General features: G+C 32.1%; 2 protein-coding genes across 6 annotated transcripts in view; one reads left to right on the top strand and one right to left on the bottom strand.

Annotated features, from left to right (window-relative positions):
* FGF7 (fibroblast growth factor 7) overlaps positions 1–3,368 on the bottom strand; it is a 52,540-nt gene extending 49,172 nt beyond the window's left edge. Inside the window, exons 1-2 of one of the 2 annotated variants that reach the window (XM_037502458.2) lie at positions 3,084–3,368; positions 1,936–2,490 (exon numbers count right to left, since the gene is read on the bottom strand). In XM_037502458.2, coding sequence (XP_037358355.1) covers positions 1,936–2,221 — 286 coding nt within the window. In that variant the 5' untranslated portion in view covers positions 2,222–2,490; positions 3,084–3,368. The remainder of the gene's footprint in view (positions 1–1,935; positions 2,491–3,083) is intronic. The other variant, XM_037502457.2, reaches the window with a different exon arrangement.
* FAM227B (family with sequence similarity 227 member B) overlaps positions 1–17,222 on the top strand; it is a 160,665-nt gene that overhangs the window by 94,300 nt on the left and 49,143 nt on the right. The gene's annotated exons all lie outside the window — the stretch shown is intronic.

Genomic DNA, 17,222 nt, shown 5'->3' with positions numbered 1-17,222 from the left:
ATGATGTTTAACAACCTGTTCATAAATTTAAGGCCTCGGAACTTGAAATGAAAGAAATAAAATTAAGTTTGATTCTGATCTTTCCCACTTTTTGAACTCTGCTGTATTTCAATCTAATAAACAATACAGTTACTCTCATGTTAATGAAAACAGTAAGGGAACATCTTTTATTCATTTGTTAATTCAACTAATGATGGAGGAATGTAAACAATTTTTTAGTATTCAAATTTTGATTTTAAGTTTCTCTTCTTCTTTGCTATTTAAACAAATTCTGTTGAGTACTTTCTTTGTACCTGGATTTCTTTAACCTAGATACACTGCCTTCAGTTTCACATATGTCAACTTGTATGTCTGGATTTTACATCTAATTTTTTACTTTTTCATTACTTGCTAAAAGCATTCAAAAAGGAAGTAGTCAGCAAATAGAATTCAACATTGTTTAGGTCTGATGACCTTATTAATATAATTTGAAATCATTAAGATAATATTCACTTTCTTATCATTCAGTGTGTGTGATAATTATACAATGAGTACTTAGACTTGTTTACATTTATGTTATATATTCCGTGGTTTGGGATGGGATAGATTATAGGAACTAGAGATGCCTGGGAGATAATCTGTATCAATTTTACAGATTAAAAAGTTGAGAACTGAAAAAACTAAGAAATTGTTCCAAAGGCATTCACTGACAGGGATTGTACCTATGTGTCATCATATCCACCTAGCTGTTTCTGTCTTCTCTGCCAGGTTTCATATTCATGATAGATTGCAATAACTTCAATAAATTGATTATAAGCCAAATTGTGCTCACATAGAAATGGGTATCCACAAAACTTTTCCCCAAATAATTATTTCATTAGCTGAACTTTAGTATGATCATAACAATATTCTAGAGCTAACATAAATTTTAGTAATGATAATAACAATAAGACCATAACTTAATAAGTCATTTAAGTGATTTTGACATTTTATATTTGTATTGCTTTTAAAAAACCCTCTTATTTACATTTTGGAAACATAACTTCCCAAATTCCCATTTATTGGTTCTTTAGTTTAGAATGAACTATCTATTAAACAAGAAACAGAAGCATTAAGTACTCATGGCACTGTACCAGATAGATGTTTACACTATCATCCCTGTACATTGTCTTTCAATTGACTTTAACAAATATAGTGTTATGAAATGGAATAGTGGTAACATTGTTGAACTGCCACTAGTACAAACAAAATTTATTTTCATTTAGGTATTTAAAGTTTTAATGTCAAATTTAATAGTACTGAAATTGGTTATTAATCAAGCTGCTTAATGATAAATCCAGCAAACAGATTCTTGGGGTAAACAGAAGGCTTATTAATTGAAAATCATGGAATTAACATCTCATCTAACTTACTTAGATTTCCTCTCTTAAGATAACAGAATTCTTAGTGTATGGAAGATTTAGAAAAAGAAAATGTTAGGAGGAATCTATTTTCTGCATATGACTATATGAGGATACCACAGATTGCCTTCTATTTTATAACTATATAATTGCACAAGTTATTGAATGTTTTTGAAAACATATTTTACATCACAGAAATAGTCTTTCAAGTGAAATAAAATTGTTCAAAAAAATTCCTCAAACTAGTGATAAGCAGTTTTTACTGATTGCTTACTAAGTCCCTGTGTTAGAGTTCCTCATGCATTTTGTGAGAAAACAGTAAATCACATTTCAGTGTAAATATGTTTATATATTGCTTCACTCAAGCAATTTTAGATTTGCTCTTTTCTAGAAGATATTTTTAGGAACATAGTTCAGCTGTCCCAAATTAGAGAAATTAGGTGATATTTATTGTTTTTCAAGAAAAGAAAAGTGTAAAAGCATATCACTTAAAAATCATCCCTTCATAGATTGTTAAGATTTATAAACAGTGCTATAAATAAAAGACATTACTTACTATAATTGTTCTTCATCTCTTGGGTCCCTCTGACTTTGCCTCGTTTATCAATCCTCAGATACCACTGTGTTCGACAGAAGAGTCTTCTCACTCTTATATCCCCTCCTTCCATGTAATCATAACTTCTTGTATGTCGCTCGGGGCTGGAACAGTTCACGTTTGTGGCCATTTGCTCTGGAGTCATGTCATTGCAAGCTAAAGATATAGTGCCCACTAGACAGATAATGTGAAAGCATGATCTGTAGAGCAAAGTTGGCAGGATCCATGTCAGTATCCATTTGCGCATTATAGTGTAGTGCTCCAGGTGTTCATGAATAACATAATGAAAATTAAATCTTGAGTTGATTGTTGCTTCTAGGTCATTGACCTTTTCCTATCTGTGAATTGTAGATTGATTTAAAACAGTAGTTGATCTTTCCAGCTTGTTAGCCTTATCTTTTAGTTGCTGATAACAATACAGGATTCCTCCTTAAGTAACTCTCTGTTGATATATCCTTAAAACAACAGGTTGTAATGAGCTCAGTTGCAGCGACACTGTTTGCTACTAGGCTTCTGCTTGTAATGAGAGATTAAGAATGGGGAGGGGAGGAGAAAGGAAAATGAAAAATTATGTGTTTGAATTTCAGTGGATAAATAGTATTGTAACATACAGTATCTTTTATATTGTGAAGGTACATTTTAAACAGCTTTCACAGCAGATTTTAGCATCTTTACCATGCAGTATAGATTTATAAAAGTTATGCATTCATAGAGGCAAATCAGAATATGATTGTGCCATTCATTCCAGTTGCTGGAAGTTTGTTAAGAAACATCCTGTAATTAAAGCTATTGATTTCATTAAGATCTAAAATTACTACTAACAAAGTACAACTCCTTCCTCTAGGTTTCCTTATACTATACTTTTATGTTTGTGAAATCATAATTGTTTTCTGCTGAACTGCCCACATTTCTCAAGTTAAATGTCAAGATTGCTCTGGAAAACTTCAGCCTTATCTTTATGTAAGTTCTACAGCAGAATTACTATAGATAATTACATGGCTCAGAAATCTGGTAACTTTACTTTCCCCCTCAGTACCAAAACCAGAGAAAGACATAAACTACTAGAAAACATTAAACATAATTTTTAAAGACAAATAACAGTAACTTACTTGTTCTCTTGATAACAGCTGGATACACAAGAATTCCATGTCTGTTGTCTGCCTTGTGCAACTTGAGCCTCTCTACTGTAGCTACAAACTATTTCTCAGCTGAGAAATTCTCCAGCAGAATCATAATTGTTTCCATAAATCAACAGGCAAGAGGATTTTCTCTGTGTGTGAGTGCGCGCACGCGTGCATGTATGTGTGTGTGTGTGTGTGTGCGTGCGTGTGTGCTTGCGCATGGAGCCTTTTATTCAGGGCTTTTCGATAAATACCTTTGCTGACCTCATTGGAAGCAATTAAAACTTAACCAGTGAGCTGTTAGTTGAATACAACAGTGAGAGTAAGAGGAGACTTTTGTATAGTATTCATTCAGTGGTCATGAGAGGGAGCTATGAACATGGTTTATTCTTAAATCAACAAGTGGATACCTACGTTGTAGAAGCAGATCTTTGATTCTGAAGCATTTAGAAAGGGAAAGAATTTTTTAGACTGTCTTTACAATATAGCATTGCATATATGTTGAAAAATACTCCTTTAAACTTATATATAAAATGAATTTTCTGCTAAAAAATCCTTTCCAAGGTGTTATGATACATGCATCTACTATTATTCTTTTGTACTTGGAATGTTAGAATAAAAGTACTAATATATATTAACTCACAACTTAGTGTCTGAAAGCACTGTACAGTTGAATTAAAAGGATGTATCTTCTTATAGAAAAATTCATCATTGCCTATGAGTACAAGTTTTATGTCTCAAATTCCTAGACTGAAAGTGAGAAGATCAAGCTTCTTACTTTAGTTGGGAAAATAATTACCAGGATAACCTTGATTGAGTCACTTGATGTTCCTGAATCTCAACTGCTAGCTATATTTGTATAATTAATGTATAAGTCTAAATGATTTTATAATGCCTTGTAGTTTCAAAATTCTGGAACTTGTGACTTATGCTAGCTACTAATGCATAAGGAAGAGAATACATTTCAAAATTATTCTTAAAAATTTTTTTAATTTAAAATTTCAAAAAGCAATGGTTTTAAGTGGCTTTCAATATTTTACTTTTGCCTCAATACAAACATTAGCTTAATAAATAAATGTTAACTTGGGGAGAAAATTATAAGAGTTATAGCTGTCTTAAAGTGAATAAAATATAGCTATTTTAATTTCCAACATGAGTTATTCTCCCTCTATTCCTGTTCTAGCTTATCTGTAGTTCTGTTTTATTAGATATTTGTTGCAAAATAGCTGCCTTGTTAATGTAAGTCAATATTTACAAATGTATATTAAAATTCTCTTTTCCATTTTAACAGCCCTAACACACACACACACACACACACACACACACACACACACACACACACACACACACACACTTGAAATACACTGCTTTACCACCAGGTGGTGCATGTAGACCAACTAGCAAAGGATATTGTCCATTCAATTGGATTAAGCTGATGAGATTTCTCTTTGTATGTTTTTGGGGGAACAAAATCAAAAGCACATAATAGTTTAAAAATGCCCTATTACTCTTTAAGAATAAGAAATTTTGAACTAAGAGATAATGATATTTCTAAATTTATTAACTCAGGTTAAGACAGAGCCTTCTATAATTTCATCTGTTGAAAGCTAAATGGCTACAATATATTATATTACCTGTTTCTCTAAAAGGAGGAAGAAAATAAGTATGAAAATACTGTGCTCCGATTCATACCCCTATTCGTCTGGCAGGTAACAATAATGAGCAGTATTAGAAGTTGTAGGACTTGGGTATTCATTCTAAATAAATGTAAATTATTAATAGTAAATTCACATTTAAAGATATTCAGGTGCTACTGAATCCTTCTATTCCAAACTGACACCACCATTTTAAGTACATGATCAACAGAATTTAATTTACTAATTAAATTTTAATGGCTTAAATATAAAAAATGTGTAGTTTTTGATTGAGTAGAGACTTTGTCCCTCCTTAAAATCTGCTATATAGGGGTAGCTGTAAAATTGGAACAAAAATTAATATGAAATTTTTATCTATGCACTTTAAGTTCATTAGAAGCCATTAAACTCTGTGGTTTGAAATCACATTTGAAAAAATGATCCTTTTAATATTAATGAGTGGATTAATCACAGCTAGGGAACTATATTTAAATCCTCTGATTACCAGCTTCCTTAATGGAGAATAATTAATTCAAGAGGGGACCACAACCTATTTCACTAGCTCTGCAGCTGTAATGAAGAATCTCATTTCAGCCCCACGTCTACCCTTATTAAACTTACACTTCTAGAGAAATATTCCAGAAAACAAGTAACATTAGGTATCTCTAAATTGGATAACCCTCTGTTTGTTTATTTTTTAAGTGTTTAGTACTAAATACATTGATAATAGTACTAATAACATTTATTGCTTAGTACTAATAACAATTATTGCTCTTGTTTTGATGTATATATAGTGATAGACTAAGCACAAAACACTTTGAAGAAGTGTCTTTTTTGATGTTTCTAGATTGAGTTAACTTCACTTTTTTTAAAAAGATTTATTTATGCATGAAAGAGCTAGGGTACAGGCCAGAGGTGTGGGGCGAGGGAGGGTGTGCAGGAGGATTCACGAGAGACAGAGTGGGGAGCAGAAGAGGCAGATCTACAGAAACACCCTGCTGAGGGGAGCAGCAGGCAGCTGGTGAGGCAGGAGAGGTCTGCTGCACCATGTGGGTAGCTCCCTGGCCTGCAAGGGATCTAACTTGCGCTGCAGTGGCTACGGATAGCTTCATAATGCTGCAACTTAACCCCTTGCGCCACCAGGGAGGCTGAGTAACTTCATTTTTAATTGGAGACTCCTCCATCTGTTGAGTTTTAAATTTGTAAACAAAGGATTCTGTCAGCTATTCCTAAAAATGTGTCTTTAAAAAAAAAAGATGATAGATTAGCACACAGGATTCTTCAAAAAGAAACAATTCCTAATGCTTGTCAAGTTTGATTTGGGGGTGGAATATATGAAAAGAGTGCAGAGAATTTGCTTCAGTGAATATCATGAAAACACAGGTAGTTGTTAAAATAATGATGAACCATTTAGTTTTGCTTAAGCAAACTCCAGTATGCCCCTAGTTCATGAAGAGAAAAAGACATAAAATAACTTGGTTTTTATGTCTAATGGCTTTTCCATTTAAATAATAAATTTTAAGGCAGTCCCACATTCATAAGTATGTATGACATAATCAATAGAGGATACCATCAGCAAATATTTTCAATAATTTAAACTTTCCTCTTCCTACTTCCCATCTTTCTCCCAAAATATAGGTAATCATTGTTATTAGTTTCTTGTGTATCTTTATAGACTTTCCTTATGCATATACAAGCAAATTAGATATACATGTATATACATTTTTTTGTTTTCCTCCTCTTATACAAAAAGATAGCAAACCATTATCAATATTCTGTATGTTGCATTTTACTTAATAAAAATAGAAAATCTTCCCATTTCACTATTTAGGAAATTCCCCCACTTTCTTTGAACTGCATAATTTGTTAGGTAAGCTTTTCACAATGTATTTGACCAGCCCTTTATTGATGAGCATCTAATTTTGTTCAATACATTTGTATTACAAAAAAAAAATGCTACAGTGAATAAAGTTACAAGTGTGTCATACTTGATGTGAAAATATATTTGCAGCATCAATTTCTAAAAGTGGACTGCCTGGATCAAATCATTTATGTGTTTATCTATACAGGGTTAATGTATGAAATTGGAAACAAAGATTAATATGAAATTGTGATCTATGAACTTTATGTTTATTAGATGCCATTATATTCAGATATTGTCAACTTACCCTCCACGTGTTGTTTTACAGTCCCACTAGCAGTACATAAGAATGCCTGTTCATTAATATAGTATACTGTAAAACAAGCTGTTTTGCTAATCTGACAGGTAAAAATGGCATTTCAATGTAGTTAACCCTTGTATTTCTCATCTTATGAAAGAATTAACTATCAAGGACAACTATTTTAATACTGCAGTAGATGACACAAAAGTTTCCTTTAAAAAATACAAGTAAAGTTGCAATTTGAAGGATGAATGACAGTTAATCATGGGAAGAGGTAACTGTAAATATACAAAGATCTAATATTGAAAGAGAGCGTGTATTTTTCAGCAACAAAACACCATTGTCTATTTCGTTGAGGTAGAATGAGAGGGACTTTGGTGTTCCAAGAGGCTGGAGAGACAACATTAAGGAGTTTGAGCTTTATCCTTAGAGCCATTAGAAGTCCCAATAGTATGTTAAGTAGAAGAGTTAGTGATCAGCACTGTATTTCCTGCCTCTAGTAGGAGAATAACTTTATGAAATCATATATTGTGTTTATTTATCATTTTTTTTCTGTTTTGTATGTTTTCAAAAATATTACCAAGCTTTGTAATCAGAAAGAAATGATAAGGGGAAAAAACTCATATAATTTTCTGACCTGGGTAAACCCTAACTTCACTTCAAGAGGTTGTGCTAAGTGCCTTGAAAAGAAGGGCAACATAAAAGTGTCTTTGAGAAGCAGTCTAGAATGGTAGAGTCTGGAACACAGAAAACATAGAGAAAAATCAATTTGGATAGCAAAGCTCCTGTATTTCTGGTTGCACTACAGCACACAGCAGAAGCAGTAGATTTCCAGAGAGTAAGGACCACCTATTGTATCTAAGCAGATGGGCCCATAAGTACCCCTCGTAAAGATTTCCCCCTTTTTATGAGAAATCCAGAAGCTGCAGGGAACACAGCCCTGAAAAAACTGTTCAGGCAGAGTCACTGAATACCCAGAAGTAGCCAAAGTAGACAAACGACTTGACAATTGAAAGCCCTTGTCTTGGGCCTGACTAAACCTTTGGACTTAAATCATAAGAGAAGGACTGAAGAATAATTGAGGTTAAGTTTTTCACCAGCTGGGAGAGTGAAATTCTCAAAATTTAAAGCTAGGTTAATATATAGACCTGAATTTATTCTTTCACATTTGAGATTATAGTATAAGATTTCTATCTACTTCTTCACCTTATGGATTTAGCTTCATCTTTTCTTCTGTCAGTTCCATTCCATAAATTTGACCTCAACTTTGGATCATGCTATACAGCCAATATTACTTACTTCCTTGATTCATCTACTTAACAAATATTTATCAAATAACTGCTTGGTACCAGATGTTGTCCTAGACTCTTAGAGATACAATGGTGAATATTCTGAAGGCAATGTTTGCCCTTTGCAGAGTATGCATTCCAGTGAGAATACAAACATAAACAAGTAGATCTATGATGCTGTGGGGGTGGAGCAATGGGGATATTAGGATACAAAGAAGTTTGGAAGGAGATAGGGGGTAAAGGGATAAAATGGGTAGAGGAACCTACTTTAACTAGGAAAGGTCTGTCTGAGGAGGTAACTTTAAGCTCTCTGGAACAGGAATGACCTTGGTTTGTTCTAAGAATTGAAAGAAGGCCAGTGTGATAGAAGTATATGATTACTGGGGACAGTAATGAGAGACAAATAAAACTGGAAAAGTAGGCAAGGGCCAGATCATAAAGAACTTTGAAGGTCATGGTAATCAGAGTTTGGGTTTATTCGAAGTGTAATAGGAAGCTGGAGTGCAAACTTGATAGACCTGGTCAAATACAGTGGTTTAAACTCTGGAGTAAATCCCAAAAGTAATTAAGCAAGCCTGGGGTTTCTATAAATCTTCAGTTGTACAAACTTTGTGCTTACTCTTGGCATAATGCCCTAACATTTTAAACTAACTGTATATAAGATATGAAGTCTGAGTCATATGCTCCAAATTGTGGTATGTCTGTGACTCAACTACATAAATATCCCAGTTTACAAATGTAACTTGAATCTTTGTGTCTCTAAGTCTGTAAAAATTTGTGTTTTTTAAAAAATTTTCCATTTATAAAAAGTTCTGTGAAATGCTAATCTAAAATTAAATTCTTCAAATTATATTATTAATTTACTAAATTTATAAATTACTGTGTAACTCTAGATTTGGGTAAAGATCTTCAGTTGGAGTTACTAGTTCATTGTGCTTTTCCTTTTCTATTTGGAAATGTCTGTATAATGAAGGTATATAGAATTCACTCTTGATTACTTTGTCTGCCCTTAAGTTAATGCCTAACTTTAGCAAAGAACCAATCCTCTTAATCCATTGCTTTATATTAGTACCTAGTTTTGACAACCTGGTGCCACTCGAAAGTTGAAAGTGTTACACATTGGTGGAGACAGTTTATAAGTGTCTGGAAAAAGTGTTAATAAAGGAGGAGAACATTGTGGGAAAAAAAGACCTTGTGCTTGTTTTCTTTTTTTATTGTTATTACTTGGCTCTATTTAATTGTCCACATAGAAAGCAGCAAAATGAAGGGTAAAACTGACTGTCAATTTTTTAATGTTCCATGGCTGTCAATGTGTTAACAACAAAATTGGTTTAAATTTTTAATCATTGGCATTGAAGCCATCGTTTAGCACGAGAATTTTTCAAAAATGGGGAAAGGAAGATATTTACAATACTAAAGAAAGTGATATTTACAATACTAAAGAAAGTGATAGAGTCTCAACTCTTTGGTATGAGGATACATTCAGAAAAGGCCACATATCTGGTGTAATACAGATTTGTATAAAACTGGCGGTTAACAAAATCATGCATAAGAAAAAGAGGGTTTGACTTCCTATCCTTCTTTTCAAACTAACATTCTTACTATCTTTAAATATTAATCATGTTTTCACTTCAATCATAACAAATCCTTATTTCTCTAGCCAATTCTAAAAATAATCAGTTCTACCTCCACACTGTTTTCTTCCTATCTATTATCATCTTCACATACTAAGTCAAGTAATTGTTATCTCTTGTCATTTTTTTTTCCTAACCCATCTCCTTTTTTCTAGTCTCTTCTACCTCCGATCCATTGTACACGCTGCTATCAGATTAATCTTCCTGAAGCATAGTTGTAATCATGTTATTTTTTGGCTCAAAAGTCCTCAGTAACACTCCCATTTTTCCAGAATAGAAATCTAGACTTCTTTTTCTAATATGCAGACTCCTGTCCCTAACATCTTCTATGATCATCAGTACCCCCAAACAGTAATTTCTCCCATTATGTTTGGGGCGAAGGGAGATTCGCCCACTCTCCACTTCTTTTGTTAGGGAAGGAAACTAACACAGAAGAAATCCTCCTCACAAATCCTCTTTGTCTACCTTTTCTCCCCATCACCTGTAACTTCCCTCCTACAACTTCAGGCTTCATGAGGGACCCAAGAGTCATGTAAGCAATAATCATACTTCCTTTGAAATTTTGCATATTGAGTTTTTAATGATGCAATAAAATTCTCAGTCCTATTTATTCTGTTAACCCAGCTAATTAACACTACATATTTAGGTAGTATGCAATATTACAGAGATATACTATTCTGTAAGATAAGCAAGGTTTATAACTTCATGGAACTTAAATTATGGAGAAGCAGACAGATAATAAACATATAGAAAAATCTGATATTACAAGGGGGAAATAATAGATTACTATGGTGGCAAATAACAGAAGAGAGGGGAGAAAGGAAGGCAGTTGGAATCTAGTCAGGAAAGACCCTTTTGAGATCTCAAGGATAAAATGGTAAGGCAGAGTGTTAAGACACAGTAACAAAAATTGCTTGTGTTTTCTACATTTCCTGCTATAGAAGGAAATATGCTAATAGAAAAATTTTGTAGAGCAATTCAGTAATGTTAGCATATGATACTTCAATGGATAATACAATAAAAAGAATACATCAAAACCTAACATTGTGTATACTTAATGCCAAGAGAAATTGGTGAATTTGGGGGGAGAAAGGTGATTTATCAGTCATTTGATAATGGCCAGAATAATAAAACAAACCTAATTGATTTCTCTCTAATAGAAATTCTGGGTTCACTTGATTATAGCTTTGATTTTCTAGACTAAATAGCTTATAAAATGAAAACATAGATTCGTGAGCTTGGGAAATTGCTGTTATTAAAAAACAAAATTATAGCATATTTTAAATACTATTTAATAATGACAAGTAGCATATGTGTAATAAATCAAACTGGAACTGATTTAATTAGATGAATAAGAAAAATATAGAAAGTTTATCATTTTGTCTGCAAATGTGGATATGATATACTGACAGATATTTGAAGATAGCTTTACTAAATATTTTTAAATTTTTTATGACAACTGATTTATCCTATTTGCACTATCTTGAAAATGTCTGCAGAGCAAAAAGATGTTTCAATCCAAACTCCATTGAATGGTAACAAATTCTGAATTAAAGGGCTTCAAATAAAGAGGAGTTTACTATAATTTAAAATATTATAAGATGGGATGATTTATTAGGATGACATTCATTTTATTATTTTTGTCTTGGATAAATAAAATTAAAGAGGATAATTCTAGTTCCTAGTATAACTAAAGGGGTGATTACAAACTAATTCAAAAATGGTAATGAAATTATTTATGCAGTACTGCTCCCTCCCCTTGGTTGCTTCTTCATGTCTTCCATTCCATTCTATTCCACCAGGATGTTGACATGTTGTGGTAATAAATACACTTTATTTCTGTTATAATCAAATATAAAACCAGGAAACAACCTCAAAAGCATCAAAAACATTATTGTTCTCTTTATCCCTTAGAAAAGATGGAAGAAAAGGGCTGAAAAATATAAAGTTCCTGGATTATTTTACCACACCCAGAACATGTTGTACTTCAAATTTAAGAGGGATTTTTTTTTTCAACAGTGGTCCTCATCTCATTAGTGTTTAATTTATTCTTTTTAGACAGAGAAACCATCTTGTCTTGTCCTGTTTTTAACTTTCTCAGTTTACATGTAAAATTAAATTCTGCTATTTCTTTATCAATACCAAATATTTACAAAGATTCATGAATTTTTTTGTGCTATTTTGATTTCTGAAATTATCTTACCTAGCCTCCTCCTCTTCTCTCTACATTTTTCTCTCCACTTTTTTAATCTCTCTTTCTATAATATCCATGCTTCAAGTTTCTAGAAACCTCCTTAGGTCATTCTTATATTAGTTTTGTACTTGTTTATCATTTTTTTTCAGTCCAGTCTTGAAAAACATCTGGTTTCTATTCTAATCAGTATTCCTTTGAGAGAAACTTCATATTATAGAAGACAAACAATTCCCAAATAATAACCATAATGATGCAATCTCTGATGATTTAAACATTTATCCAATAATTGTAAATGAGCTATTCGTGTAGTCTAACTTGGCAGGTTTTTTTTTTTTTTTTTCCAAGATAAAGTTTATGGAGGTAGATTTTTTATGGGCAATTATTTAAAGTAGGCTAATACTTGGGCATATTTTTTCAAAATGAGAAATCTTGGGAACTAAGCATGGAAAATGATTCACTCTTCCCTTTAGCAACTCATTTTTGAGAGTTCACAAGTTAAATGACACAAAGTGCTATGGGAAGAATATAACAAAGCCTATATAATAAAAAAGAAGACAAAGTAATTAGAACCTCTAAGAGACAGTAAATAATAATAAATGGGAAATTACTGGAAACTACTTACAAAAGTTATATGCAGTGTGATAGGATAAAGTATTAAACAGTAATATGAAACTATTGATTAGTGAAGAACTTTCAGGATTCAGATGGTGTATTTGAAGTTAGACATATCTGGATTTGAATTATTGTTATTCTTAATGATTGTGTTCTATAGAAAAGTTATTTATCTACTTTGAGTCTGTCACATGTAAAAAGAATACTATCTATTTACCTTGTGGATGCTTGCAAGAATAAAATAATAGAAAGAATGGCACAAATTAGGAGTTGAATAGTGTGTAGTCCAAGTAAGTTTGAAGAAGCCAACAGGGTCAGGGACAGGTTTCCAAAATAAAACATTGTTTTCAAGGCTCTGAATTGAGTTTTGAAAGAAGTAATTCTAGCAGCAGCATTATAGGTGACAATGAGTAGAAACCTCCTACGGCCAGTTAAACCTAGAAAGAAAAAGCAAGGACATATTTAGAATCTGAATGAATCTGATAAACATAAAATCAGAGATGAAGATAATAAAAGCATAAAGAGGCTGATCTTCTGCTATAAATATGTATATATATGTCTATGTATACAGATATATATAATTTATACCTTACATAGCAATACATGCCAGGCAATTTTCTAAGAATTTTACAAAATTAAAATAGTGTGTGTGTGTACTAATTAAGTTCTTACTATTTTTACCCTTATTTTGTCAATTAGGAAACTAGTTTTAGATATGATTTAACAGAACAGGAAGTAAAGTGAAACAAAATTTTAGATAATTTTCCAGTTTCTGGAGGAAACGGGTAGGTATTTTTTGTCTGGAGGAAACATTGCTGCAGACAGAGCAGAAAAGTAAAAAAAGGACATGGTTCTGTCCAGGGTGAAAAAAAAATGACAATAAGAATTACAACAGCAGTGTTTATTGTATGTTTAGTATGTGCAGGGCACTATTCTAAATTATATGTGTTCAAAATGTCATTATAAATCTCATTTAACAGGAAATAGTAAGGTAATTAAAGAGTTTAGGTATTCCTGCACCACTTTGCAGATGAGGAAACAAGGCACACAGGAGAGTTTAAATAACTTTCCCAAGTTTGTAATAAGTTAGGATATTTAATCTGGACCTGAGCTTTTAATGTCTACTACCTTCAATATAGGATTTATTTCATAAAGGAGGTGTAAGGTGTCCCTAATTTGCCTTACTTCTTCAAGTATGCACCACCTTAGAGTGAATTGGCCAGATGACGTGTGATTCACTTGAGAAAATACACAAGTCCTCTAATTCTGGACAGAAACTTGCTGAGAAAAAACACCTACCTAGATCCAGAGGAAATCTGTGCTCATCATCTATAATATTAAACCTAATGCTTAATCCAAGAATGCCAAACATTTGGAGAAAGTATCAACAAGAGGTGAAGAAATCTAAAAATTGATTCTTGAAATGAAAAAGATAATCCAGTAAATATAATACATTTCTTTCAAATTCTAACTAGATTTTCTATACTTAGCAAATCTTCATTGAATAGCTACCATGTATTAGAATCTGATTTTATAGTACTAAATGCTATAGTAATAATATACCCTACTCACTCAAAAAAAGCATGATACCTCTACCATGAATCTTATTTAATATTATGTTGCATAAGAGTATTATGTGGGTGATGGAACTGTTCTGTAACTTCATTGTGGTGCTGGGTTCACAACTATATGATTTTGTCAGAATTCATAGAACTATACCCTAAAAAGGGTAAAAATTAGAGTATGTCAATTATACCTCATAAATAAATGTATGTGTATTAGTAGTGAGAGAAAATGCAATAGAAACTCAAAAACTAATTAAATGTATATTTAAATCTTAATGCTAAAAAATTTAAAAGCAATCTTGATGTGGAATATATAAGCAGTGGAATACTAACTCAGCTATAAAAAAGATTAAATTCTGCCATTTGTAATACCATTTGCAACACCATAGACCTAGAGAATATTATACTTGGTTAAATAAGTCAAGTAGAGAAAGACAAAACACAATATATGGCATATAGAGAAATAATCAAATGGATGAACTAAAACGAAAATAAACTTTTGGGATATAAGAGCAATTCATGGTTACCAGAGGGGAAGGGGGAATGAGGGAGTGGGTAAAAGTTGTAAGTTATATGGTCAAGGATAGAATTGGACTTTAGTGAATTTAATGTAGTATATGCACTGTTTACTTAAAGGATGTACACCTGAAACTCAAAATATATATATATATATTAAACAATCTAAATTAAAATCCCAAGTGATTAAAACATTGGAGGTTATGGGAAGTAGAAAGTTTAGGAAGGTGAAAATTAAGTTTGCTAAAGACACAATTCCTTTATTTAGGAGGAGAATGGAGCATGCTAGATTTTGATTAAAATATGTTAAATATTTTTAAATTAGCCTCTAGAAAAATAGAAAGGGAATTCATAACTTTCAAAGCAGATGAAAAAACAGTAATAGGAAGAAATCTAATAATAAAATACTGATGACTTAATTTTTAAAATTTTATTATTATTTATTTTATATATTTTTACATCATTTTTCATAGATGACTTAAATTTTGATTGAAGGAGAGGAAAAACTAAAATAAGATGGCAAAAATAATTTCAAATGCATCAGTAGTCATGATAAATAAGAATGTAAAAAATAAATTTTCATATTAAAAGGCCATAAGATTACTGAAATTAAGCATATATATACACAAGTAAAAATTCAGCTATATATGCTTTTGCAAAAGACTGACATAAAATTAAATGGCACAATATGATTGTCTTACTAAATACCAAAAAATTATATGACATGATTTAATATTCTCTCTTAATAAAAAAATTAAATAAATTTAGTTTGGGAAAACTTCATTAATTTGATATGAAACCACTACAACAAACCTGCGGGACATCATACTTAATGATGGTATCCTAAAAAGAGAGATACTGCTCTAAGCAACTTTGTTACTGCATGTTTTAGTCACTATTAACAATGGGGGGAAAAGTTTTCTACATATCACCTGCAGGACTAATAATGACATTTAATCTCAATCTCAATAATTGTTCCTAACAAGACTCTCTTTAATTGTTTCATTTTTTTAATTTCAGTAATTTCTTAAGTTTTATTACTAACTTCTTGTTTAAATGTACTAAATTAACTGTTGCAAATCTATTTGTGCTGCTTGCACATCAGCCTGCCTTCCATCACTCAGCAACTGTATCTTGGTTGAAGGGCTGCCAGAACTCACTCTGCCCATGCATGGAGGGTCAAAATTAATACCTCCCTGAAAGAAATTGTTCAGTCTGATGAGAGTCAATAAATGCCGTAACTCCCACCCCATCCAGAGCTGGGTTAATTCTGAGGCATGTGTTTTGCATGAACTTTTTCCCAGACTTTTTGTAGGGAATTATGATGCAGTCACCTACTATGTAGCTGCATTGATAACATTTCTTTTATTGGCTTTTTTTCTTTCCCTGTATCACTTCTACACTTTGCAACCTGTGTCTTCCTTTTCCCAATATACCTTGCACTCACATCCTTGGCACAGAGTCTGCTTCTGGGGAACATGATTTATGTGTAGGTATAAATAGTAATAATCATATTTAAATGTGTTTTATTTACTTCATTTTAATACCAGCAATTCTGTAACTTTTTTTAATATTTTGGTTTTTTATTCATTTTCTTACTTCATTGTTAATTTTTGGACAGTACTTGATTCCTACCCTAGTGTGTAATCCCTGTGATTCTCCCTCCACCATAGAACCTGTGATCTACCACCACATTCCACATAGTAATTGTTTTAAAACCTTTAAGTTAAATTTTTTCAAGATGAAAAATTGGAGTATATGCTAAGTGATTCTGGTTAGAAGAGGGCAACATAAAGGTGACATTTCTCCTCTCTCTTCATGGGGTTCCAAACAAGAAGAATAAATAGCACAAATACAACTGGGAAATAAAACTCAATACCACAAAAAAATAGGTAGAAGTACCAAAACAAGAAAACTTTTTTTGTTTTCTTACCAAAACAATAAAAAAAAAATTAAAGGGAGAAATGGGAGAAAAAACAGAAAGAAGGAAGAACAAATGGCAGATGAAAGCTATTCACCAGAAAAATGATACTGTGCAATAGATGCAAACTATAACTTAATATTTTACCTGACATTTCAAAATTAATTGATGGATTTTTATGAACAAAAAAACACTGAGCATTAAGCAAAATTAGCAATGAGTCATACTGAAAAGATGTGAAAAAGGAAACTATCAAAAGAAATGAAAGTGAAATTGGAAGAAATCTGAGACTAAGACACTGATGAAAACATGTTGAGGATTGAGGAAAAGGAGGAAATGAGCAAAAAACAAATCAAGAAAATGTTTCAGATTCTAAACAGAACAAAAGCAAAAGCAAACCCTTGGACTCTGACAACAGAATGGTGGTTCCCAGAGCAGAAGGAGGGGCAGGAAATGGGTAGATGGCCTTATTGGTTGCTGCTGGGAGGATCCCGGGATATGTGTTGGTGGGCATGGCTGAAATATAGATTTGGTAAGATGAGAAAATAGACTCCTGAAATCTATAAGGTATTATAAACTAATGTAGCCTCAATTAAATAA

This window comes from Talpa occidentalis, unplaced genomic scaffold (genome assembly GCF_014898055.3).
Source record: "Talpa occidentalis isolate TD23 unplaced genomic scaffold, MPIMG_talOcc4v2.1 talOcc4.11, whole genome shotgun sequence".
NCBI lineage: Eukaryota > Metazoa > Chordata > Mammalia > Eulipotyphla > Talpidae > Talpa > Talpa occidentalis.
The sequence above is the reverse complement of the archived record's forward strand: the minus strand, read 5'-3'. Positions and strand labels throughout refer to the sequence as shown.